We start from the raw sequence: 24530 nt of genomic DNA, 5'->3' as shown, positions 1-24530 counted from the left end.
AAGATGACAGAGGAGTTTGACGAGGTACAAACCCTTTAACTACAAAACTCGTTTTTTCAAAAAGTAGCAATATCTGAGAATGTACCAGCCAGCCAATTTTAGCATAATTATGTAAACCGGTAAGAGTCGTTATCAGGTTAATATCGGAATTGGAAATTTAGTGTTTGGACAATATTAGACTATTGGATATCAGCAAAAAGTTCATATCGAACATCCCCTAAAAAGAGTGATGAGCTTTTTAAAAATTAATCAACATCATGAACAACATTCAGTCAGATTCAGGTTCAAACGAAAATGAAAAAGGCTATTAAAAATATTTAGAAAAGTCATTAGCGTTGGGAGAAATAATCTTTTTTTCCTGATGAATTGTAAAGGTCTCTTGAACGAATATAAGGAGATTGATGTTGCGTCACAACTGTGTTTGTCTTCTAATTCCAAAAGGTATTAGAAGGAAATACGTCTCCATTTTCTGTGTTTATTGTTAGAATGTTGTAATTATTAATGTATTGTTATAATATTTTATAACAAAATCATAATCCTAATGGAATCGTAATATATAGATATCTAGCTTCTGAAGTCATTCTGTAACAAACCTCAGTAAAGATGTAGCAATAAAACATCGAACATTCAGTACCATTTGCGTTGTTTCCTTGTCAGTATTGAGGTACAGAGCCAGGCTTTTGCAGCCGTCCTCTGTTAGTCTGTCTGATTGTCGTGACTCCTTTTGTTCACGTCACCAGGACAGTGGAGATTATCCCCTCACCATGCCGGGGCCAATCTGGAAAAAGTTCCGCTACAACTTCTGTGAGTTCATCAGCGTTCTGATCCGCCAGTGTCAGTACAGCATCATCTACGACGAGTACATGATGGACACGGTCATCTCCCTGCTCACGGGTCTGTCCGACTCTCAGGTCCGAGCCTTCAGACACACCTCCACACTGGCAGGTAACGACGCCACCTTCTGATCATTGGTTGTTGGAGCACACTGATGTCACTCTACACCTTTCTTCTTTTCTAATGTTTTTTTAATTTTATTTTATTGTTGTAGCGATGAAGCTAATGACAGCCCTGGTGAACGTGGCTCTGAACCTCAGCATCCACCAGGACAACACCCAGAGACAGTACGAGGCTGAGAGGAACAAAATCATCGGCAAACGAGCCAATGAAAAGCTGGAACTGCTGCTGCAGAAGAGGAAAGAGGTTCAGTCACAGTTTTGACTCAAATATAACAGAGTAGCAGATTTAGACATTTACATAAATGTATATATGTACATGTACATATATGTAAGTACAGTTTGTGTATCAATGTACTGTATGTATAAATGTGTGTTTTTCTATGCAGCTTCAAGAAAACCAAGATGAAATAGAAAACATGATGAACTCCATCTTTAAAGGAATCTTTGTCCACCGTTACAGGTCAGACATCAACATGGTCACATTTTCTAAATTACTTGAAATTTCCTTTTCTTAAAAAGGTATCGCTGATTGTAATGTTCTAACCTCGTAGGGATGCAATTGCCGAGATCAGAGCCATCTGTATCGAGGAGATCGGTGTTTGGATGAAGATGTACAGCGATGCCTTTCTCAATGACAGTTACCTGAAGTATGTGGGCTGGACGCTACATGATAGGGTGAGTTTCACACAGGTTGTTCAGTAGCACTCAGTCCCAAAGACTGTGTGTTTAGTAAAATGTTATATCATTTCAGCAAGGAGAGGTGCGTCTCAAATGTCTGAAGGCTCTGCAGAACCTGTACACGAACAGAGAACTGTTTCCTAAGCTGGAACTGTTTACCAACCGCTTCAAGGTATGGTCTGTAGGAACAGAAAAGTCAGTTATTGAAGGAGCGGTGCTCTGTTATCTGACTGATTCTTTTTGTTCTGACAGGACCGTATAGTTTCCATGACGCTGGATAAGGAATATGATGTTGCTGTGGAGGCCATCAGACTGGTCACACTCATCCTGCAGTGAGTTCATTTTTTTAAAATTTTAATCAGGATTTCGTCTTTGTAGAATTCTGGAGGAGGTTTTTGACACCAGGTCACAAGTGATTCTTCTGAGTTACTCAGACTCCTGCACTCTCGTCTGACCTTTCGGTCCTGCCTGTCACTCATCTGACTTGTTCGTTGCAGGGGCAGTGAAGACGCCTTGTCCAACGAGGACTGTGAGAATGTCTACCACCTGGTCTACTCTGCCCATCGGCCAGTGGCTGTCGCGGCTGGAGAATTCCTACACAGGAAGTGCGTTCCTGTCAACCTACTTGTTACGCATCAACAATGAGATCATATGTTTTAGCTGCTTTTACACTGTCACCGTCAACGTTCGGCTCTTTGGTCCAATGATGCCATTTAATGAACATTTTTAAAATCTCTTTTTGTGACAGGTTGTTCAGTCGTCATGATCCTCAGGCTGAAGAAGCTTTGGCGAAACGCAGAGGGAGAAGCAGTCCCAACGGGAACCTCATCCGTATGCTGGTGCTGTTCTTCTTAGAGAGCGAGGTAACACTGGTTTATTAATGGTACATGATGTAAACAGACAGACTGTTGTAAATGGATAGGTCTGTGTTACCATTGTCTATAGATGACTAACACACTGCTGCACTGCTTTGGTCCCTGTGTTTGTCTTTAGCTCCATGAACATGCAGCCTACCTGGTGGACTCTCTGTGGGAAAGTTCTCAGGAGCTGCTGAAGGACTGGGAGTGTATGACGGAACTGCTGTTGGAGGAGGCAGTACAGGGAGAGGAGGGTAAGACGCACACACACACACACACACAGTATACACTTCGTGTTCATGTCGAGCTTCACATGTGAAAATCAGCTACTGGGAGCTGATGTAATGAAATGAAACCTTTTCTTTCTCTTCAAACTTTGGTCCAGTCTCTGTCTTACTGTCTCACCTCATTTGTTCTGTCTGTCTCTACAGTGTTGTCAGACCGTCAGGAGAGCGCGCTGATTGAACTGACAGTGTGCACCATCCGGCAGGCAGCAGAAGCGCATCCACCTGTTGGCAGAGGCACTGGTAAAAGGGTATGTTCAAAAATGAAGTCGATATTTTTTCCCAACACTAGGGTTGTGAAATGACTACAATTCTCAAAATGATTAATCACAATTAATCATGAGTATTCATGATTGTAATTGAACACAATTAATCTTTATTAAAAATAAATAAAAAATTCTCAATATAATAAAAAAGCTTATTTTCTTTAAACTGCTGGAAGAGAACGACTAATAACAGCAGGTAGATGTATGTGTTTCACACTTGTTTTTATTTGTTCCTAATCTAAAAGACAGAATTAGTAATATGGCAAAATACAAAAAAATAAAGATATGCAAAAGTATAACTGAAAATTGACCTCCATAGACTTGGTTTCAAAACTTCAGTAAAGTTGTTATCTTCCAAAATAATGTTTAGAATGTAATGTTTTTTACTGTGTAGAAGCACAGCACACTAACCCTAACCCTGTATTGTTTAAGTCCAGGTTTTGATTTTTATTTTCTGAAGCAAAGCTGACTCATCCCATCACTTTTTTCTGACGTTGGATTTTGTGTTGTCTTTTTTTTTTGTCCAGGTTTTGACAGCCAAGGAAAGAAAGACCCAGATAGATGATAAGAACAGACTGACGGAGCACTTCATCATGGCTCTGCCCATGCTGTTGTCCAAGGTAAGACTTTCCTCCAACTCCCCTCTGCAGCCGGCACACAGAGCCAGACACTTATCCACTTATCGAGTGTGTGTGTGACTGATCTGTTTGTCGAACTAATTGATCAAGGTGTCACTTATGCTGTAATGAGAAATGTTATTGAATCTGTGCCCTTCCGGGCAAACACTTAGATTGTAATTGACCATTTAGTTAAATGGGAAGTAAAAACCAACAGTGTCCAGTACTGATGGATGGAAGTCTCTTTCTTTTTTTACACCACTTCATTTATCTGCATAATATTAGCCATAAATGTTGTCCATGTTCATCTGTCTCTTTGTCCACAGTACCAGGCCGACTCAGAGAAGGTTGCCAACCTGCTGCAGATCCCACAGTTCTTCGACCTGGACGTGTACAGCGCCGGGCGCATGGAGAAGCACCTGGACGCTCTGCTGAAGCAGATCCGTCTGGTGGTGGAGAAGCACATAGAGATGGACGTGCTGGAGGCCTGCAGCAAGACCTACAGCATCCTCTGCTCCGAGGAGTACACCATCATGAACCGCGTGGACATCGCTCGCTCGCAGCTCATCGACGAGATGACCGATCGCTTCTCGCACTCTGTGGAGGACCTGCTGCAGGAGGTATGATGGGCAGAGAAACACCTACGATGACATGAAACATGGGTGTCAAACCCAAACGGCCATGACGTGATCCAGGACCGCTGAATCATTACTTTTGAATAGATTTTAATGATTCTACTTTTGTGCTAAATGACCAAGACCACTCGGTTTTGTTTGAAAGGTTTGCAGTTGACATATAATAAACACTTTGAGGCCAAGATAAACTGTTACTGTTTGTTCTGCAGTAACTGGTGTTTTTTTTCCCCCTGCAGGCTGAGGAGGCAGACGACGATGACATCTACAACGTCTTATCGACTCTGAAGAGACTCACAGCTTTTCACAAGTGAGTCATTTAGGTTCGCGTTTTATCCTTAGCCACAAGCACATCCTCTGAAAAACAGCCAAGACGTTTGTTTTGGATCATTACAAAACGAGGCTGGCCAAGTTCCTGTTTACCATTTCACCAGATTGTGAAAACATATTCTAATACAGCAACAATACAAAAGATCGTATATTTAATTCTATAATATATATTCTTCATATAACCTCATGGTTATATGAAGTCCTTGGACTGATGTATTTTTATCTTATGTCCCACCACAGTGCTCACGACCTGACGCGGTGGGATTTATTTGGCAACTGTTACCGGCTGCTGAAGGCAGGGATCGAGCAGGGCTCCATGCCAGAGCAGATCGCCGTCCAGGCCCTTCAGTGCTCCCACTACTCCATCCTGTGGCAGCTGGTGAAGATCACAGAGGGAGCTCCCAGCAAGGTGCCGCAATTCACTCTGGTCTCCCAGATCTGTCGTTTATGTTTGACTCGGGGGCATCAGAGGCAGAGAGCAGCAGTTTAAGGACTAAAAATCCATCCTCGGTGTCAGACCTTTATACAGAGGCTTGGCTTCAGCCTCGACAGTGCCACAGCAGCCCAAGTCAAGTGTTCAAAGTTGAAGCATGGTCTAATCAGATATCAGTAGAGTCAGAGAGGAGTTTACCCGCAGCTTTGTGTCACTGAAACAATCAGTCGAGAAACAGTCAGTATTTGTGATACATGATTGAGTGTGTTTGTGTGTTTATGTGTGTGTGTGTGTGTGTGTGCAGGACGACTACGATGCGTTGAGGAGAGTGGTGAAGTCTTTTCTAGCCGTGTGCCAGCAGTGCCTGTCCAACGTCAACACACCAGTCAAAGAACAGGTAACTGCTTGATCGGAGGAAAGAGTTTACGATGCGTGGACTCAGAATGCCACGTGGCAAAGTTTCCTTTTGTACTGACATCAGGTGGAGAACAGTTGTGGTTGTCCAACTGAGGCTAATGTTAGCACTAACTCCTTCTGCAGCCAGGGACCACACGATGTGGATTCCCTGTGAAACTCTTCCTGCTCTGTTCCCAGGCGTTCATGCTGCTCTGTGACCTGCTGATGATCTTCAGCCACCAGCTGACTTCTGGAGGCAGAGAAGGTCTCCAGCCGCTCGTCTTCAACCCAGACGGCACTCTGCAGAATGAGCTGCTCAACTTTGTCCTGGACCATGTTTTTATTGACCAGGACGATGAGAGCCAAAGCATGGGTGAGACAGGAGGAAAAACAAAAAAAGTCTCCCTTGGTTCCACTTGGTTTGATTATTGACATTTTCCCTCTTTTATCCTGAACCTGCAGAGGGAGACGAGGAGGACGAGGCCAATAAGATTGAAGCGCTTCACAAGAGGAGAAACCTGCTGGCAGCTTTCTGTAAACTCATCATCTATGACATTGTGGACATGCCCGCTGCTGCGGACATCTTCAAACACTACATGAAGGTGTGTGCTGGTCCTGTGCTACGGACCGGGCTGTTACAGCGGTGACCTGGTCATGGCACCAAGTGATGTCAGAACAGAAATAAATGAAGTGAAATATAGGCAAAGTTTTAAACCTTTTTTATGTTTTTTTTTTTCTCTTCCAGTATTATAATGATTATGGTGACATCATCAAGGAGACGCTAAGCAAGACCAGACAAACGGACAAGATTCTCTGTGCTAAGACACTCATCCTCAGTCTGCAGCAGGTGACACACACACACACACACACAAACACCACAGTTTGGTGCTTCATTCGTAGTGAACAAAGCTGCTGGTTCCTTTACAAATACACTGAAAGTTTAATGTTAATACTTCTCCAACAATAGTGTTTGTTGGAGAAATCTCCTCACAACACTGTCTAATGTCTCTGTTGTACAGCTGTTCAATGAGCTGCTGCAGGATCAGGGTCCAAACCTGGACCGAACGTCGTCTCACGTCAGCGGGATCAAAGAGTTAGCTCGTCGTTTTGCCCTCACCTTTGGACTGGATCAAATCAAGACCAGAGAGGCCGTGGCAACACTGCACAAGTACGAACCATAGAAGAAGAGGCTGATCTGATGTGTTGTGATTTTTTTTTTAAATTTCCCATCACTCATATGTTGTTATGATGTTGTATGATGTTTTTTTTTTCTCCTACCATGTAGAGATGGTATCGAGTTTGCCTTCAAGTACCAGAATCCTCGAGGTCCAGAATTTCCTCCCATCAACCTGGCCTTCCTGGAGGTCCTGAGTGAATTCTCATCCAAACTAATTCGCCAGGACAAAAAGACAGTGTAAGTAACCAGTCATGTAGTAAGACACTGTTTTAGATAACAAGTAAATGAAATGCCAACAGGACAGATGTATTGACTCTAAATTCCCGGGTGTTTTTTCAGCCACTCGTATCTGGAGAAGTTCATGTCGGAGTCCATGTCCGAGCGTCGGGAGGACGTGTGGCTTCCACTGATCTCCTACAGGAACAGTCTTCTGACAGGAGGAGACGAAGACCACATGTCTGTCACGTCAGGTTCGAGCAGCAAGACAGGCTCGGTACGCAGCAAGAAGGGACGGCCGCCGCTACACAAGAAACGTATTGAGGGTGAGGCGACAGTGAAGACAGTGACCTTTTTAACTCCTGCCTCTAATATTGTTGACTGGTATTTTCATGGTGTTGCTCTGTCTCTGTGTTTAATCAATGGTCTCGTGTCCAGAGGAGAGTAGTGTGGAGGGATCATGGCTAATGCGTAATGACACCTTACAAACACCAGGGGCACTGCAAACACCCCAGCTCACCTCCACGGTCCTCAGAGAGAACAGACCGGCAGAACACATGCCAGACCCAGACTCCGAACCTGGATCAGAGAGCGACTATGTACACAAGTGAGTCCACGTGAACACACTTCCTGTATGTAAGCTACTACAATCTGTTCTCAGACTGAACATTGTGATAAGTGTGTGTTCAGTCCTCAGATGCAGATGTCGTGGCTCGGTCAGCAGAAGATGGAGGAGGTGAACAGGAAGGACCGGACGGGGATGAACTACATAAAGTCACGCAGCAATCAGGGCGTCCGACAGACTGTGTATGTTTGGGGTTTTTTTTTTGATGATTTTTTAGATTGTGTCATCAGTAACACTAGGCTTCAGGGATGTGATCCAGTCCTCAGTGTGAGTCCAGATCAAGTCCAAGTCAGAGTCTGTTAGAGAGTTTGTAGGATGTGGAGTCGCAGCTTTGATGTGATGGAGCTCAGTGTGATTCACTACAGGTGATTGGATTAAGTCCTAGTCGTTTTTTATGTTTTTTTTTTATGTTTGTTATGTTTCAGATGTATGTTATGTTTCAGTAAGTCCGTTTCGACTAGGTTCTTCAGTCTCCTGAGTCATTGGTGTTTGTTGTTGTTTTGGCTAAACTGAGACGATTTCTTAGGGGAAGTTTGTATCAACGTTCAGGAATTTCATGTTTAAGTCACTGCAAAAGACTGAGCGCAGTCAACGTTAGACGGCGCGTCATTGGACATTAGCACTCGAGCACTGATAGATCTCAAATATTGGGCAAATTTATAAAAAGTTGCGACTGTTGCACTGTTCTGTTCAAGTTCAAATTAAACACATATTTTCAGGCGCGGGTTAATGGAGGACGATGCAGAGCCAATCTTCGAGGATGTGATGATGTCATCACGGGGTCAACTTGAGGATATGAATGAGGAGTTTGAAGACACGATGGTGATCGATCTGGTCAGTTTGCACCACACACACACACACTGTTGGGACGTTAGCAAAAGACAGAAATTGCGTGTTCTCATTTTTGTGTTTTCAAACTTTTCAGCCGCCATCCAGAAACAGACGGGAAAGAGCGGAATTAAGACCGGACTTCTTCGACTCTGCAGCAATGATTGAGGACGAGTCGGTTAGTTACACATTCTGACAGATTTTACTTCTAAATAATTAAATATCCTAATAAAAGTAAAAATCATGTTGTCTTTCTCAATGTAAAATCACTACTCTACAATTGAAAATGTCAAACATCAATTTTACATTTTTAGTAGTAATAAATGTCATTCTTGGAATAAAGAAACTAAATGTGATGAGTAAAACGTTATTGACTTTGGAGCCCTCTAGTGGTACTTTTAGAAACTGCACCCATTCCTCCGGAGGCGTTTTTTTTTACCCCCTGACTGTTTCCTCTCTGTTGTTGCAGGGTTTCATGCCCATGTTCTGATCCAGTAGAAGAATCCAGAATCCACATCAAGGGTAAACCGAAGAGGCGTGGGGTAGATGTCTGATCTCCAAGATCTCCTGCCAGCCAATCTCTTAAGAAGAAGAAGAAGAAGAAGTAGAAGAAACACATTTGTTGAAGTACTTTTTCTCATTCTAAGACACAAAGGAAGGATTTGGATTCACTGAGAAATCTGACACGGCTGGATCCCACTTTTTGGATGTGCTGAGGCATCAGCGTCAGCTCTGTTTCTTCAGAGGATTCAGAACCTAATCCAGATCCTTCACACTGTCCTGCTCCTTTTATTCTTCCCGGAGATTGCTCTTCACTTTAGCTGTTCTTCGCAGTAGCTCTGGCGGTGCTCTGGCTCAACCTGCAGCCAGCCAATGAGTTCTGGGCAGTTTTTAATGGTTCTCTGTTAAACAGATGTACAGATGTTTGATCGTTTTCCTCTCACGTTCAGCGGCACAGGGCAACATGAGACACACGCACACTCACTCACACATCCCCAAAACTCTTTTCTCTTGGTGTCTGAGTTGGATCGGTCTGCAGTAAATCCAACACGAAGAGACTTTTGGCACTAAATGTTCTGTATCTTTGCTCTAACTATCACCCACCGACCCTTTAGCCCTCCGTCCCTGTTTGCCCTGTAAGTCTTTGTGCGTGGTGCTGGTGGTGCTGCGTGTACAGTGTTGATGGTGGTTGAGTAGCTGCGCACATACACACACACGCGCATGCGCGGTGGCATAAGTATCCTCTTGGGTTGTCATAGCATCAGAACAACACTGGCGCCCACATTCCTGACCTGACCTCAGGCCCCGCCCCCCTCCAGTCTCAGAAGCGTTGTGCACAAACATTTGCTCACACAAACACACACACACAAACATTCTGAAAACGGCTTTTTGAATTAAAAAAAAAGTTTTAAAGACAATACACATATTTTGAATCCTGTAGTTTTAGTACAAAAGTTTTAAATCAAGTGTGTTTTTGTTTTTGTCCGATGTTTGTACAGCTTTTTTCTTCTATATGTATCTCGTTCGTTGCCAAATTGTGGCCTACATATCTACAGTATATTCCAGTCCCTGCCGCCCCCCCCCCCGACCCTTGCTCAGAGTGTTCGGTTCAGTGTTACAGCTGTTTGGTTTGTTCACGTCTTGGTTGGTTGTTTTTTTTCCTCCACCTGCCAACAGTGTTTGACTGGTTCAGAGTTTGGGTTTGTCATCTTCAGTGCAGTGATAGATCTTTGTGTCTGACGCCTTTGTTTGAATGTGTTTTTAATGTTTCCAGCCACACTTTACACCAGTCACGTACTTTTCTCCAGGTTCTCCTGCTCCTCAGTCGTCCTGTGAGTATCAGAGACAGTCGGAGTCTTTTCTGCAGTGCAGTCCAAAATGCTCTAAAAGCCAATTTTTTTTTTCTGTGAACCTAATTTCTTTTATTAATAAAACAAATCTGTATTCGATTTAACTGACTAGTCTTGGTGTCATTCAGAAAACTAAAGACACAATGATTTTTTGTATATAAAATCATTATATCATATATATATATATACACATATATATGTGTATTTGGAAAAAAATCATATATATTCAGTATATTTGACTGAAGGTAATAGTGAAGTGTATGAAGTTTTTTGATTAAGACACTATGTTGTTTTGCAATTTAAAATTCATGCTGAAATTTTACTGCAACTTCTTAAAATACTTACAGCCCTACACTTTACTAAAAATAACCTGCTGATTGGATGACGAGCCAATCACCTACACTAATTGTACAGTGTGTTCTAAAGTCCATTAACAAACAGTATAAAAATGTATGTTTGGGTAAACACAATTCATATACATTTTGGCAATGGATCAATTTCTTTGTATTTTTAAATTTTCCTAGCCATTGAAGCGTGACATCTCTGCCTCCAGCCAATTAAATTTGAATGTCATCCCGTTTCTTGCTAGATAGAAAAGCTGTGTATTTGGATCAAAACAAAACACGATTGTAGTTTCATGATTTATTTGACAGTTGACAGAACAGAGTCTTTCAGAGAGGAGAAAGAAGAAGGCACACTTCCAGGATTAGACTCGAGTCTGTTGACCTAAAAAGGTGGTTGGAGCATTGCACTAGAAAACCACTGACTTAATCCTACCACAGGAAAACCAATAGGATGAAGGTGTTCACCACTGCACCGTGAACAGGACCATCAGGGTCAGAGTGTTGACACGTCAGACTTGCGTCAGTAGCCAATAAGGCTGCAGCTTTCGTGATCATCTCCCATAACTTGCATAATGAACTCCACCATGAGCACCAACATTTTGACCCAATTCTAAATGTTTTCACAGCACCAACATTTTGACCCAATTCTAAACGTTTCACTAGAGGGTCTGAGGCTTTTACACATTCTACAGTTTGAAAAAGTTCTACACTGGTACAAGTAACAGTGAGAGAGAAGATTTCTAAGCACGACTCTCTCAGGTATAAAGAAAATCAGCTGTGGGTGGAGTGGCGTCTGGTTGTTTCAGGAAAAACCAAAGTCTGACGCAGCGGCTGACGGTCGTCAGTACAGTCGGTGTTGTTGCAGTTTGTTGTGACAGACTTGGTTCAAAGGTCAGGGCCTTTGGTTAGTGTTGGATTGGTAAAACCGTCAGCGTGTGTTTCACAGAGGAATGTTGGCGTGTTTCTTCCAGGGGTTGACCTGCTTCTTGCTGGCCAGCACTTCCAGATCTCTGCAGATCTTCCTGCGAGTGGTCGAAGGCTCAATGATGTCATCAACAAAACCTGGTGGACACAGACAGAGCAGCAGGTACATTATTTAATTTGTAATATTTAACTCTCCTTTTATGGAGGTGGGATGAAGAGCTGGAAGGTTCACCTCGGACCGCAGCTGGGAAAGGATTAGCAAACTTTTCCACATATTCCGCCTCAGCTTCGGCTTGGTTCTCATTCCCTCTGAAGATAATCTGAACTGCACCCTGGGAATGATGTCAACAAACAAAAAAAGATATAAATCAGTCAGGAAAAACAACCCCTAACCAATGAGATTTTTTTTTACCTTGGCGCCCATGACGGCAACCTCTGCTGTGGGCCAGGCATAGTTGATGTCTCCTCTCAGATGTTTGGAGCTCATCACGTCGTAGGCTCCTCCATACGCCTGAAAACAACAAGATGAGGAAGATGGTTTTAGCATTTTGGAGTGACCACTTCCCTACAGCTTTGTAACCACTGCAAACACCAACTCCAAACCAAACGTAACATCTGTGTCTACTCCTACCTTTCTGGTAATGATGGTTATTTTTGGCACAGTGGCCTCTGCGAAAGCGTACAGCAGTTTGGCTCCGTGTCTGATGATGCCTCCGTACTCCTGAGCAGTCCCTGTGGAACGTGTCGGTACAGTAGTGATTCACTACAGGCTTTATTTTATTTCAGTTGACCAGTAATGATATCACGGTCCTTGAATTGACCAATAGACTCGTAGGATGTCACACAGGCTGAATCAATACCTGGCAAGAAACCTGGGACATCCACAAAAGTGATGATGGGAATGTTGAATGCGTCACAGAAGCGTACGAAGCGTGCTCCCTTCACTGAGGAGTTGATGTCCAGACAACCTAACGCACAAAACAGGAAATAAGGATTTCACTGACAGGAAAAGCAACAAAAACAGTTTTTTCTGTTTCAACGGTTCCCAACTTTCTTTGGCTTGTGACCCCATTTTCAGACATTTCTGTTGACTCTAGAGACATTTTTTTCTTCAGTCATGTGACTGCAGCCGTCACTCAAGATGCACCATATTTCATGAATATAAATTACTTTGACGATTTATATTCACGAAAGTGAAAGCATACAGTTGTATATGAGTGTGTGGTGTTTTTAAATCATAATTTTAAATAACAATTAGTTGAAAAAATATTTTTAGAGTGTGTGGTGTTTTTTTCAGGTGACTTCATTTGAATTTTAGGTGACCCAATGTGGGGTTGTGACCCAGAGGTTGAAACACCATCAACTTACCAGAAGCAACTTTGGGCTGGTTACCCACAATGCCCACTGTGCGTCCGTTCATACGGGCAAAACCAACAACGATGTTCTTGGCGTAGTTGGGCATTATCTCAAAGAAGTCTCTCTCATCCACAATCTGTTCAGACATGAGTAACAGGTGAAAATATTCAAACCTGCAGATGTTTGAGGTACATTAGACGTATTTGCAGAGCCGTGTGTGTACATACAGCTTGAATGATGTCCAACATGTCATAGGCTTTTGTGGTCTCAAACGGAACAATGGTGTCCAAAGAAGGTACCAGACGGTCACTGGAAAGACAGAAGGATCTCATCAGGCAAGAGTGGAAAACTAAAAAAGACACAAAGACCTGGAGTGACGCAGTACCTCGGGTCGTGACATTCCATGATTGGAGCAGCGTCTTGGTTGCTGAGCGGCAAGAAGTTGAAGAACTCCCTCAGGTTGAGGAGAGCTTCGATGTCATTCTCAAATGCACGGTGAGCCACGCCTGAAACAAACAAAACAGAATTTTGTTGCTGGCCAGTAGCGGTACTGCATCCAGAAATGGCCCTTTTTTTAATGGCTTCAGTGATCTTGTTAAATTTGTTTTCAGAATACAGCCATCACAAAAAATATCAGGACACATTAAAACCAGTACTTCTCAAATAGCACATATGGACATAAGGGTACCACTGCTGTAATGCATGTATCAAACAAGCCTCCAGTCACTAGGTGGCAGCAACTCAGTGGTTTGTACAGATGAAAAATATACATGTTATCAGGTTCTCATAGTATTTCAATTCGTGGGGGTGTGGGTCGGGAGAGGCCCACTGATGTAAACTAACCAGACACAGAGGTGTGTGTTTTGGCTCCACCCAGCTCCTCTTGAGTCACATCTTCATTGGTGACAGATTTCACAACATCAGGTCCAGTAATGAACAGGTACGATGTGTCCTGTACACACACAGATACTGATGAGAATGTGGACATAGCATTAATAATAAGACAAGACATTCTCTTTGAGGACTTCAACATCCAGATACCTTGACCATGAAGGTAAAATCTGTCAGAGCTGGGGAATAAACAGCGCCTCCTGCACACGGACCCATGATGAGAGAGATCTGAGGGACAACTCCAGACGCCAGCACGTTCCTCTGAAAAAACAAACGCATTATCCCTTTAACTCCATTCAACAAAAACCAAAAGTTAAATACGTCACATTAACAACCGTCTGCAGTGACACTAACCAGGAAGATATCTGCGTATCCTGCCAAGGACTCCACCCCTTCCTGGATTCGAGCTCCTCCAGAGTCGTTCAGTCCAATGACAGGCGCTCCGACCGTCATGGCCTGGTCCATTATCTGAGGACAGGACCAGAACCTGAATACAAAGGCGGCAACTATCCCAAATGTCTACTACAGTATACACACAGCCTACTGTACCTTACAGATCTTCTGTGCATGAGCTCCAGACAAGCTGCCACCAAACACTGTAAAGTCCTGAGAAGAAAAAGAGTTTCAATGAACTGTGAACCAACATCTAGAACATCAGATTTCCCACAGTATACAAATATTTATTTGTACCTGACTAAACACGTACCACAGTATGTTCCCACAGTATAAAAGTATTTATTTGTACCTGACTAAACACGTAGACCAGTCGGCCGTTGATCCTGCCTCGTCCCGTCACAACACTGTCACCCGGGAACTAAGAGCGATAAAAGTTCTTCAAAAAAAAGCTACTGTGACGGTAGATTTTTTCTTTGAAAACCTTGAATGTTTACATTACCTTGTTCCCGTCCTGTTCCATGCCAAAGTCGGCACAGCGATGCTCCACAAACATATCCGTCTCCACAAATGACTCCGGGTCCAGCAGCAGCTCCACTCGCTCTCTGGCTGTTAGTTTACCCTGCAATGAAAATGTAATTACTGTAATTACTGTTATTATAATTACTAATTAACCAGTCAAAAACATATCTGGAATAATCATCAAAATTGACAATGACATGACAGTAACAACAATTGGTTCCAAGTTTAAATATGCGTTGTTGTACAGCATGTTACAGGGAATGGGCTACACATGAATAATAATAAAATAAATCTATGGCTATGAATTTAAATATATGTCTGTATATAAAGAGACTTGGGTTATTCAAATCTACTTTTTGATAGTATTTCGGTTTAAATCGTACCACCTACATCTGTTATTTGTATTGTAATATTTTACCCAAACCCGTCTACTAGTTTGTCCATTTTGGCTTCCGTACAATCATGGCAGCTCAAGAGGACAGCTCGCGAAGGTTCCTTACAAATTGTACGCCTAAAGGTGTCATACTAGAGGTAAGACAACTCAACTGTTTACCTTGACAAGAGACGTTGAACTAGTGAACACAAGTGAGCAGTAAACAGCTACCAGCAGCAACAGCTTACATAAGCCTTTGAGCAAGGTATTGCATTGCACTGCATCAACCAACCATCAGAAAGCGTCATTAAAGTAGACAAACTGCCGCAGTAAACTGAAAGCAAACATGTAAAATAACAGTGAGTCTGAGCTCGATTTACCTTTTTGTGTTGAGCTTCTATTCTCTTCTGACCTCCGCCAACCAGCGCCGCCTTCCGTTTGTTGTCAATCCGCTCTTTGACGGACAGGTGGCTGACGGAGTACCAGCGGCTGTCCCGGTGAACACGGGTCTGCGGTAATGAAGCAGCGACTGCGACATGTTTGGTCTGAGCCAAACCCCTGAGAGACGTCCTCAGCCCGGTGATAAGTCCGCAGGAGGAACGAGCCACAGTGAAGGCCGCCATCTTTCTTTCTGTGTTTTCCTCTCTCGTTCCTCTTCAGTTCTCTTTTTTGTCTCTGCACATTACCGCCATCGTCAGGTCTGGAGTGTTTTTTAAAAAATCTCCAGATTTACAGTGAACTTTTTTTTTTAGACATTGAATGCAATCATTGTTTTTCTTTAGAGTTACACTTGTTATAACAGTAGTCATTTACTTAAATTTTTGTTTGTAAAAAATATTTTTCATGGCATTGTAAAATTGCAGGTGACAAATAATGATAATTTATTTGTCTTTATTCATTCTTTTAACCAGGTAGGTCATTTTTTTATTTATTTTATTTTTTATTTTTGATGTACACTAAAAAAAATGTTGAGCAAAAAAAACACATCTGTTTTGTTCCTGTTCTCGGATTATATAATAATACCTACTCTACAACATCGTCTTCATCTGTTGGTGTGAGGAGAACCGTTGTTGCTGTGCGAGTTCTCAGGTGACGTCGACCAAGAAAAGAATGAACGGCCTTCTGAGCCAATGGCAAAATGGAAGCGAGTCCTGCAGCCAATCGGAGTATTGGAAATTGTTGCTGACGATAGTGGGCGGTGTCTCATGGGAGGTTCCGTATTCCCTTAATAAACCTGAGGAATACTTTTGTGCTGAATTAATAATTTTAGCTAGTCTCCTTTCTCAGTCATGTTGACCGATGGCATACAATTAATATTTTAATCGTTTAATTTTCAAGTTACGACATTCCTAAGTGAAAATTGTAGGTTTTTGTTCGTGCCAAGGACATACTTTTCTCTTTGTCAGCGAGACCTCTTTGTCCAATTAACGAAATTCCAGTTGTTCTAAAAGTCCGTGGACATTTTTCCGGTTATTTCCAGCTACCACCATTTTAGTTCTATTTGCTGTCCCAATTTTGAGTTACAGGTAGCGATGTGTGTTTAGTGTGTTTAGATGTACCAAATATAGTCATTTGACAGTGAACGCACCAATAATATATTCTTGTCTCGATTGCCAAACTTTAAAGCCTTTAGTTAGTCTGCATTTAGTTCTGCGTCTGTTGTATCGTTAATAGTCGATTGTATAATCAAATAATACATTATTGCAAAATTTAAAAAACAAAAATATATTATTTTGATCTCTTTTTTAAATTTTGGGTTAACTTCATCTAAATATATTCACTCTGAATGAAAGGAAATGTTAAGTGGGGCTCAGAAAGATAAGTATCTTCTGTTCACTACAGTAACCTGGACAACACTGTACACTCTCGCGAGATTTCCCCGTCCGTCGAGAGGGGTTGGTGCGAGAAAAAGTGGAAAATTGAACGCTTGGTGCATTTGTTAAACAGCTAATGAGCTATGTTTTGATCTGATCGACGATCTTTAAATATCACAGTATAACATATCGTATATTGAATAGTTTCAATTTGCGGCGTGAATTTTCGTCCTACGCGTGAGCTCTAAAGCGGCTTGATAGGGGGCGGTTATTTATTACGGTTGTTTTTTTTTTCTTTTCCGCTCGCTACATAGGCTAGCAATGCTAATGCTAGCCGTTTAGCTTTGTTTACATCAAATGCGCGCCTGTACTCCGTTAGCCTCTTTGCTATTTAAACAACCTAGCAACCGTAGCGCCTATTTGATTGTTTGGAAATACACAGTAAAACAGTTATTGTTGGACTTTTGACTGCTCACATGGCCAACATTTTTCACAGACTTACATGAAACGTTTGCCTGACGCCGCAGGCTAAGTCTAGCGACATCATGCTAACCTCATTATTATGGCTTCAGTGATCATTTGTTGTGCTGTTCGCTTCGCACGGCATCGGAAATTATGTGACTAGGTAAAAGGTACAATTGAACATTAAACAACGCAAACGGTTACCGCGCAAATAATTGCTATAGAATAATCCAGCGTGGTGACCGTAGACGTCAGTTAGCTGCTTGCGAAGCTAACGTGGTACGCCTTGAGAGATGTCCATGATGTCTGTATGTTATTGTTGAATCGTATGCTTTATAATGACACACTGGAGAAACTGATTGCTGCACGGGGCATCGGTTTGTTTATTTTTACACGCACATCCTGGGACTTGATCTTTGGACTACCATCGTTTCAAGTGACTGGAATCTATTGCCCCTGCGGGCCGGGTGCTCCGCAATGAACCCCGTTAATGCAACCGCTCTGTATGTATCGGCCAGTCGGGCCGTACTGCAGTGTGACCCGCGGCAGCCGCACACCTTCGCGGACATGTACAACTTACTGCCCTTCTTCCGACAGTCCCTGTCATGCCTCGTTTGTGGTAAGCATCTCTAACTCATTTTGCATAATAGCAGTACGCTAATACTCGACCTATATCGCCGTGTGGCGCATCAATTAATGATTACATATCTGCTACACATTCAGTCGATTCCGTCGTTATCCAACCCTTTTCTTTGACTGTAGTGTCCTGTGCGTAGGCGCTTTTCTTACAACACTTGACACGATCTGCGTCTCCATCGTGGTCACCATAGTAACCGAGGCAGAGTCTCAGTCATCCATCCTCTTGTCATGACAGATGACTTTTCTGTTGTCGTGCCGGCGGCACAGCCTTGTGTTCCTGTTCATACCTTATTTACTTACGCAGCTTAGCCAGCGGAACATCAACACTGAATTGTCATAATATTTGCCAGTGCTGAAAAAATGCAGCACTGGCAAATATTATGACAATTCTAGTTAGCTTTGTTATACTTGTTGTGCACTGTGTAACCTGGACTGAAGTCTGGGTGATGCAAGCGGTGGAAACTTAAAAAGTCAGCACTTTGTGCATGGTGACGGCTCATTATTATTTCCAACGAGGGCTGCAACAATAATCAGTAATCACTGTATATCTTATTTAATTTTCCACACAAATTAGACGATTTGGCCTATTTTGCTGCCAGGGTATTCTTGTTCATCCATGAAATGAACCATTGATTGTGTGCAAGACTTACAATAAGACAAGAATTTTGTGCGCAAAAAGTGTAGCATAATTGAAATCTATGTAAACTTTTACTTATTGTCTTTATTGTGAGGAATTCATTCAAGTCCTCTGTAGGTGGATTGCTCAGCTACTAAAATGTAAAGGTACTAAATCATAGTAATAGTACTTGTTTCTGGCTGAATTATTGGTTAATTATGCTTTCACTTTTTATGTTAATTCCTCCTTTATCTGTGTGCATTCACATTTAATGAATTTAATTAGATTTTAGGAGCTTGTAATGCTTTAATTACACCTCATATATTAAGCCAATGTTACACTGTACTAACTTAACTGAGATTAGAGGGTATTTTAAATAACATTTACTTTATTTATCAGAAAAAAATGACCAAGCCTCTCCTGTGATAGTGTTCATTTTTTTCAACAGTGTCAGATTTTCACTCAACATACTTTGTGCACAAGTTGTTATATTGCACAGTCTGGTGATACAGTGGCTTTAAATGTTACTGTTTTTCCATCTTTGTTCATTGACAATAACACAATAAACATTGACAAACAGGTAAATTGACAGTTTCTTTTTTATGTCTAAGGTAAACTGCTGCAGGATCCTCTTTCCCCCACACATCCAGAGTGTCAGCATTATGTCTGCTTGGGCTGTAAAGGCCAGCAGATGCAGATCAAATGCAGCCGCTGTAAGGACTATTCCAGCTTTCAGGAAAACAAACAGCTGTCCTTGCTCGTCCAGTGCTACAAGAAGCTGTGCCTCTATGTGATTCATTCGCCGCTGCTGCCGTTGGTCAGCAGCGTCACAGGAGGATCTCCAGAGGTGATGACGTTACTAGAGGAAGAGCTAACCACACACCAAGAGGAAATGGATACTGAGGACCCAAGTGTTGCACAGGTAGAAATGACTGCCTCTGCACCAGAGTCCCTGACCCCGACTGAGGCACCACCTGTTCCTGCCGAACTCTCGGCAGTACCTCAGAGCTCTTCCTCTGACCCTCTCTCTTCTAATGGACCACAGGAATGCAATGGAGAGGTGTTAAATGAAGTAGATCCGCCCTCTCCTGAGCTGGAGGTATGTGAGTTGGTCGAGGAGCAGCCACCGACGGGCCTGTCTGTTTCCAGTACAGATTGCGGTGGTCTGGAACTAAGTTTGACCACTGGATCTTTAGCACCAACTCCAGGCACCGTGTGCACACTCAGGGATGGAGAATCTGGGAGCAGGGAGTTGGAGGAAGGGGAGGTGTTGCTCCTCAGCGTGGAGGATGTTTTAGAGACTTTGGATCCCCTTCAGCCGGGTCAAGATTCTGCTCACACTTATTCGGACAGGACACACGCTCACACACACATAGCCACGGACACAGCTATGTACATACAGCTGGATACAGCTCATAACTACACACAGATTCAAACTGACAGGACTAACACAATGAAAACTCAAGGTGCTCACAAACACACACAAACACAGACTTTTGATCCCGCCCCTTCGTCGAAACCCCCACCTATCCGCCTTAACCGTAAACGGTCTCATTCAGAGAGTGACAGGGAAAAGGTGAAGCCCCTCCCTATCACCTCCATCCTACAGGGTTCATGTTCACAATCACACCCTCCGAAACCACCTCATACGCCACTCACTCAACCATCCACTCCCGCATTAACTGTACCAGCACACACCTACTCATCCCTAACTAACGGAGCAACCCCTAAGCCCAGTCGCCCTGTTCCCGTTCACAATAAAAATGCCAGGAAGCACGTTGATCCAGTCCCTAAAAAACCACATGCGAAGGCCCGCAACAGTGGAGGCTCAAAGACTAAAGACAAGGGCAAAGAGCAGCGGGTAATGTCTGGCTGCCTGGTGCCTCCAGCTCCCGTTAGGCCTCCGTACAAAAAGCCAGTGGAGAAGAAAGGGTGCAAGTGTGGAAGAGCAACACAGAATCCCTCTGTACTGACCTGCAGGGGGCAGCGTTGTCCTTGTTATTCAAACCGCAAGGTAAGACAGGTCATCATTGCGAGCTTTTGTGCTGAAGTAGAATATTTAATCAACTCTTAAAATAATATTTTCATATACTATAGTAAAAATGATTGATTCATCTGTTGTTGTTATACCATATATTATTTTAATGGAAAATGGTTTGTAATCACATGGGATCCACAGAGGTTCTGCAGAGAAGTTATCTATATATATAAGTATATAGTGGGGGCATGCTGCTCCATCTCACTATGGACCCCCGAGTGTTGGGGTCCTTGACCTCAGTGTTGAAGACTCGTGTCATAAACCTTATTGATTTTTATCCCTAACCTTTTTGGTCACTGTATTGATACAGAAAAGCCTGACTGGAATATATGTTTAATAAAAGTTAAATTATTGCAATGTTTTTTGTTGGTTTGATGCAAACAAAGAAATCCTCTGTGTATTCGTCAGGCTTGCTTGGATTGTATCTGCCGAGGCTGCCAGAACTCTTACATGGCCAACGGTGAGAAGAAGCTGGAGGCCTTCGCAGTTCCCGAGAAAGCCCTGGAACAGACGCGGCTCACGCTCGGCATCAACCTCACCAGCATCACGGCGGCAGCAGCACTCCGCAACCCGGCGACCACCAGCATCCGTGCAAACACCCTCCTCAACGTCTCCACAGCAACAGGAACTCCCGTGACCACAGCCTTCCTGGCCCCCAGTCCCCCACAAGAGCCCACCTATGAGGACAGCCTGGAGCTGCTGATTGGTTGAGAGGCTGGGACTCCCAAAAAACATATAACAGACAGCACAGTGCTGATTGAATGTGACGGCTGATCAATGCGTCTGTCAGACAACCTGTACCTCCCACCTTCCACAGGGGAGGCGATCTTAGGCAGCTATGGGTCTGTCCTGTCCTGTAACCTGCTCTTATTCTGTGTTGGAAAATGCTGAGTAGTAAGACTAGCATGGGTGTGCCAAAGCCTCCTGTATTGTGCCTGTCTGCCAGTGTGTATTGTTGCCTGTCTGTAGTTTAACACTTATACTCAGTTGCAGAACTGTTCTGTATTTCAGAGGTGCTTTCTGTTTGTTTTTGTTTTATCACAGTCATACTGTAAGAGGCAATAGGAACCCTATACCAAGTCTTGTGTTTTTTATGTGTGTCTGCGCGTGCATGTGCGTGTTTGTTTGTGTGCGTGCGTGCATAATGTCAACGAGCTGCATCATGAAATCTTAGTTACTCGGCACAGCATTTCTCCATGTTTAAGTGTTAGCCTAGGTTTGTTGAAGAAATGCATCGTTAATACCTGGACGACCCTCGTTAACATTCGACCATGTATGTGTTCACACCTCTGTTGTGAAAGACTCTTGCGACTAATGTGTTGTAAACCCTTCACAGAAGACTGTATGCCTTTTTATATCTCATTGTGTATGCGTTATTGTACAGACAGAGAGAAAATGTCAAAGATCTGGGCTGGATCCACAGTTATCTCTGCATGTGGGTGACACTGTTTTCAAACATGTACTCCTTAAAAGACCTAGGAAGCTGGGCTCGCAAATAAGTGAGAAATCACTCTTCCCAGTAGAAAGTGATGGGAAATTAGTGGGGTGTGATGCATTAACAACTGTAGGAAATGTATGGGAAACACAGATACTGTTTTCACTAAGTCAATGTTTGATGAGGCTGATCTGTTGGTAGGGTTGAAATAACTAATATTATGAACAAATAATTCCATCCAAACCTCAACAGATCAAAACATTTTAAAAACAAACAAGCAATAAAATTGTTATTTTTTTCTAGCGGATTTCCAGACACCATCTAACCAAACTACTAATAATCTATACCAGCAGACGACATTGTCGCAGGAAGTTGCAGATTCTCTGCATGTGACAGGTCGTCGTTTTTTGCCTGTGGTCTAATCAAGGGACCTGTAGGTGTCAAGATGTTAGGAAACTTAACCAATCATTCACCATGAACTTAACAACCAATTTTCTGCTTAATTATCACATCAACCTAGTCTGATTTAGTCATTTATGCATATATAGATATATGTATATATATTATAAGTACATGTTTGGAAGCAGCTTGTGAGTGAGAGTCTGTACGTAGGAATATGTAAGCCTGCTGCAGTTTACTGTAAGCGCTTAGGCTCCCTGATCATCTAACTGAAAACTAAAACCATGCTCATTCTCAAATAGCAATAGTATCCTCCACAGAGAGCTCCCCAGCTCAGACATACACAAAACAGTTGTTTACCATGTTTGGACTGTAGCTACAATCTTGACCCATTGCGTTTGTGATCACAGGATTGTACAAAAGTGTGTGATCGTGTGTAGGTTACCTGAAGCCATAGGTTGATATTAACGAGACAAAATACTTTGTGTGTATACATGATTATGTCCTGACTGATTAGAGACCAACTCAGAGCCTATTTTTGATACCAAGTGTATGAGGTTTGGTTCCATTGTCTTTTTGTGTGCGTATGTGCGTTTTGGTTAAAGCACCTTGAAGACCTCCTATAGCTCCCGCCCTCCCCCCCAGAGGCTGTCGTGTCTGTGTTTACTGTCTCAGCGTTAGTACCACACATTTTCAGTTCAGTCACAGTGACCAAAAAGAGACTGACGGTGATAGAGTTAGAAATAACGGACTCAGGCAGACCAAACCAACACCTACGTTCTCTGACCACAGAGCAGGAAGCAGCAGGTGGATTACAGTATGATCAGCAAACACGGCCTATCTTCCTACCTGTTTTCTTTGTGTATGTTTTTAAAATGTATTTCTTTTGGGCATTACTTGAACCCTGACCTTGTGTTTTTGTCTTTTTTAATGTAAAAACTTGGTTGACGAGTGACTTATTATTGCTGAAACATTCACTGCCATAATATGGACATGTAATACAACATGAATTAAAAGATAGTTTTTTACTTTTTCAGTTTTGTGTCTTTGTTGTGTAAGCCATAATTTAGGATATACAGTCCAATATGATTGGACATTTAAAATAGTTCTTTAGCTCCTTGTAATTCTATTTAAATAGCTCATGTATAGGAAATACAATAAGCAGCCATCTTGGTTGCCAACTCTAGGTCATATTGGCTATTAACAACGAAGTATAACTAATTTACAACTTAGAGCTTAGGTTTCATAATTGTTCTTTTATTTTTTTAATGAAACCTAATACAATAATAAAAATTTTCTATACTCTTGCATAAAACACGCTAGCTAACGGTCGGTTTAAACGAGCACAAACAAATGATTTGGGATCAGTTTCCGTCGGCCCACTTTATCCAATTAACCATCAGAATAAGCAAATAGAAACGCCCACTGTGCAGCCGCTGATTGGCTCTTAGTGACAGCGATTTTTGTGGTGAAGCGGGTGTGCTGGAAGTACGAGTCACGAAGGCGCACATTAAGAACATTTATATTAAAAGTAATTAAATATTAAAATTAAAAGTATATTAATTGGTGTAAAGCTGAAGAAGGATAAAACGAATAGAACCAAATGAAGTTCTGGGTGTGGCTCAACAAGTTCAGCTTCTAAAGGACGACACTATGACTAAGGTAAAATTACACTCACAAACGTATGTGTCCAAAACTAATTAATTTGGTAATAATATCTCGTTTCATGAGTAAATTATCCCAACGCAAATATATTTTGTAAGAGTCTGTCGTGTAGTCAGTGTGTACTGAATTAAAAACACCTGTTCAACTGCTCCTGGATGTCAGTTTATAATGTGGTGTATGATATGTCGAGGCAGCTCAGGATTGAAATTAAGTTGGAGGTGGTTTGAAAATATGTGTGTATACTGGGCACAGGTTATTGGAGATGGAGTTAGACCTCTGAAGAAGATTCATAAATCAAGTTGGAAAGGAAATGGAGCTGCTTGGTGTGAATGAAAATTAGAAGCAGTGAGGAATAGTGTGATGCAGATGTGGTGACGCCTGAGAATGTGATTGTCGAGATGTCACTCACTATAAGGTGACCATTGTTTGTACGTCTGATTTCAAATGGAATGGCTACTTTCAAACTGATGGTGGCACTACAGGACCAGACAAAAGATCCTTTCTCCTGAGATAG

The 24530-nt window shown here is 42.5% G+C and overlaps 3 protein-coding genes across 3 annotated transcripts; 2 read left to right on the top strand and 1 right to left on the bottom strand.

The window, feature by feature from the left end:
- Positions 1–3: 3 nt before the first annotated feature.
- On the top strand, positions 4–10249 carry stag1a (STAG1 cohesin complex component a). The gene is made up of 27 exons (XM_008310402.3): positions 4–24; positions 741–945; positions 1049–1200; positions 1343–1416; positions 1508–1631; positions 1708–1806; positions 1887–1966; positions 2132–2239; positions 2383–2497; positions 2628–2745; positions 2923–3026; positions 3569–3661; positions 3985–4278; positions 4530–4600; positions 4861–5029; positions 5358–5450; positions 5648–5822; positions 5912–6051; positions 6195–6296; positions 6469–6617; positions 6735–6863; positions 6966–7168; positions 7281–7449; positions 7533–7649; positions 8187–8301; positions 8393–8473; positions 8765–10249. Exons 1-27 carry the CDS (start codon positions 4–6, stop codon positions 8783–8785), a joined length of 3321 nt encoding a protein of 1106 aa, XP_008308624.1. The 3' UTR covers positions 8786–10249.
- Positions 10250–11110: 861 nt separating this feature from the next.
- pccb (propionyl-CoA carboxylase subunit beta) lies at positions 11111–15719 on the bottom strand. Its single transcript, XM_008310415.3, has 15 exons — positions 15329–15719; positions 14556–14675; positions 14406–14474; positions 14210–14266; positions 14015–14128; positions 13811–13921; positions 13613–13721; positions 13155–13275; positions 12997–13078; positions 12782–12905; positions 12274–12381; positions 12045–12145; positions 11826–11924; positions 11646–11745; positions 11111–11551 (listed from the first exon to the last, which is right to left on the bottom strand). The coding sequence occupies exons 1-15, from the start codon at positions 15569–15571 to the stop codon at positions 11430–11432; spliced, it is 1680 nt and encodes a 559-aa protein (XP_008308637.1). The 5' UTR covers positions 15572–15719; the 3' UTR covers positions 11111–11429.
- A 216-nt stretch (positions 15720–15935) lies between these two features.
- LOC103379024 (E3 ubiquitin-protein ligase MSL2-like) lies at positions 15936–23387 on the top strand. Its single transcript, XM_008310435.3, has 3 exons — positions 15936–17843; positions 19091–20493; positions 20926–23387. Exons 1-3 carry the CDS (start codon positions 17702–17704, stop codon positions 21226–21228), a joined length of 1848 nt encoding a protein of 615 aa, XP_008308657.1. The 5' UTR covers positions 15936–17701; the 3' UTR covers positions 21229–23387.
- Positions 23388–24530: the final 1143 nt, after the last annotated feature.

This window comes from Cynoglossus semilaevis, chromosome 1 (genome assembly GCF_000523025.1).
Source record: "Cynoglossus semilaevis isolate Cse_v1.0 chromosome 1, Cse_v1.0, whole genome shotgun sequence".
NCBI lineage: Eukaryota > Metazoa > Chordata > Actinopteri > Pleuronectiformes > Cynoglossidae > Cynoglossus > Cynoglossus semilaevis.
This window is presented reverse-complemented; position numbering and strand designations above follow the sequence as displayed.

Bases quoted from the DNA above. Each gene is read 5' to 3' on its own strand.
- stag1a (XM_008310402.3), top strand. From the start codon at position 4: ATGACAGAGGAGTTTGACGAG. The intron at 1,201-1,342 runs GTTCAGTCACAG...TTTTCTATGCAG, and splicing joins TGCTGCAGAAGAGGAAAGAG to CTTCAAGAAAACCAAGATGA. The intron at 8,302-8,392 runs GTCAGTTTGCAC...CAAACTTTTCAG, and splicing joins ACACGATGGTGATCGATCTG to CCGCCATCCAGAAACAGACG.
- pccb (XM_008310415.3), bottom strand. From the start codon at position 15,571: ATGGCGGCCTTCACTGTGGCTCGTTCCTCCTGCGGACTTATCACCGGG. The intron at 14,676-15,328 runs GTAAATCGAGCT...TTTTCATTGCAG, and splicing joins TAGAAGCTCAACACAAAAAG to GGTAAACTAACAGCCAGAGA. The intron at 11,925-12,044 runs GTAGGAGTAGAC...TGTTGTTTTCAG, and splicing joins TAACCATCATTACCAGAAAG to GCGTATGGAGGAGCCTACGA.
- LOC103379024 (XM_008310435.3), top strand. From the start codon at position 17,702: ATGAACCCCGTTAATGCAACCGCTCTGTATGTATCGGCCAGTCGGGCC. The intron at 17,844-19,090 runs GTAAGCATCTCT...TTTATGTCTAAG, and splicing joins CCTGTCATGCCTCGTTTGTG to GTAAACTGCTGCAGGATCCT. The intron at 20,494-20,925 runs GTAAGACAGGTC...TGTATTCGTCAG, and splicing joins CTTGTTATTCAAACCGCAAG to GCTTGCTTGGATTGTATCTG.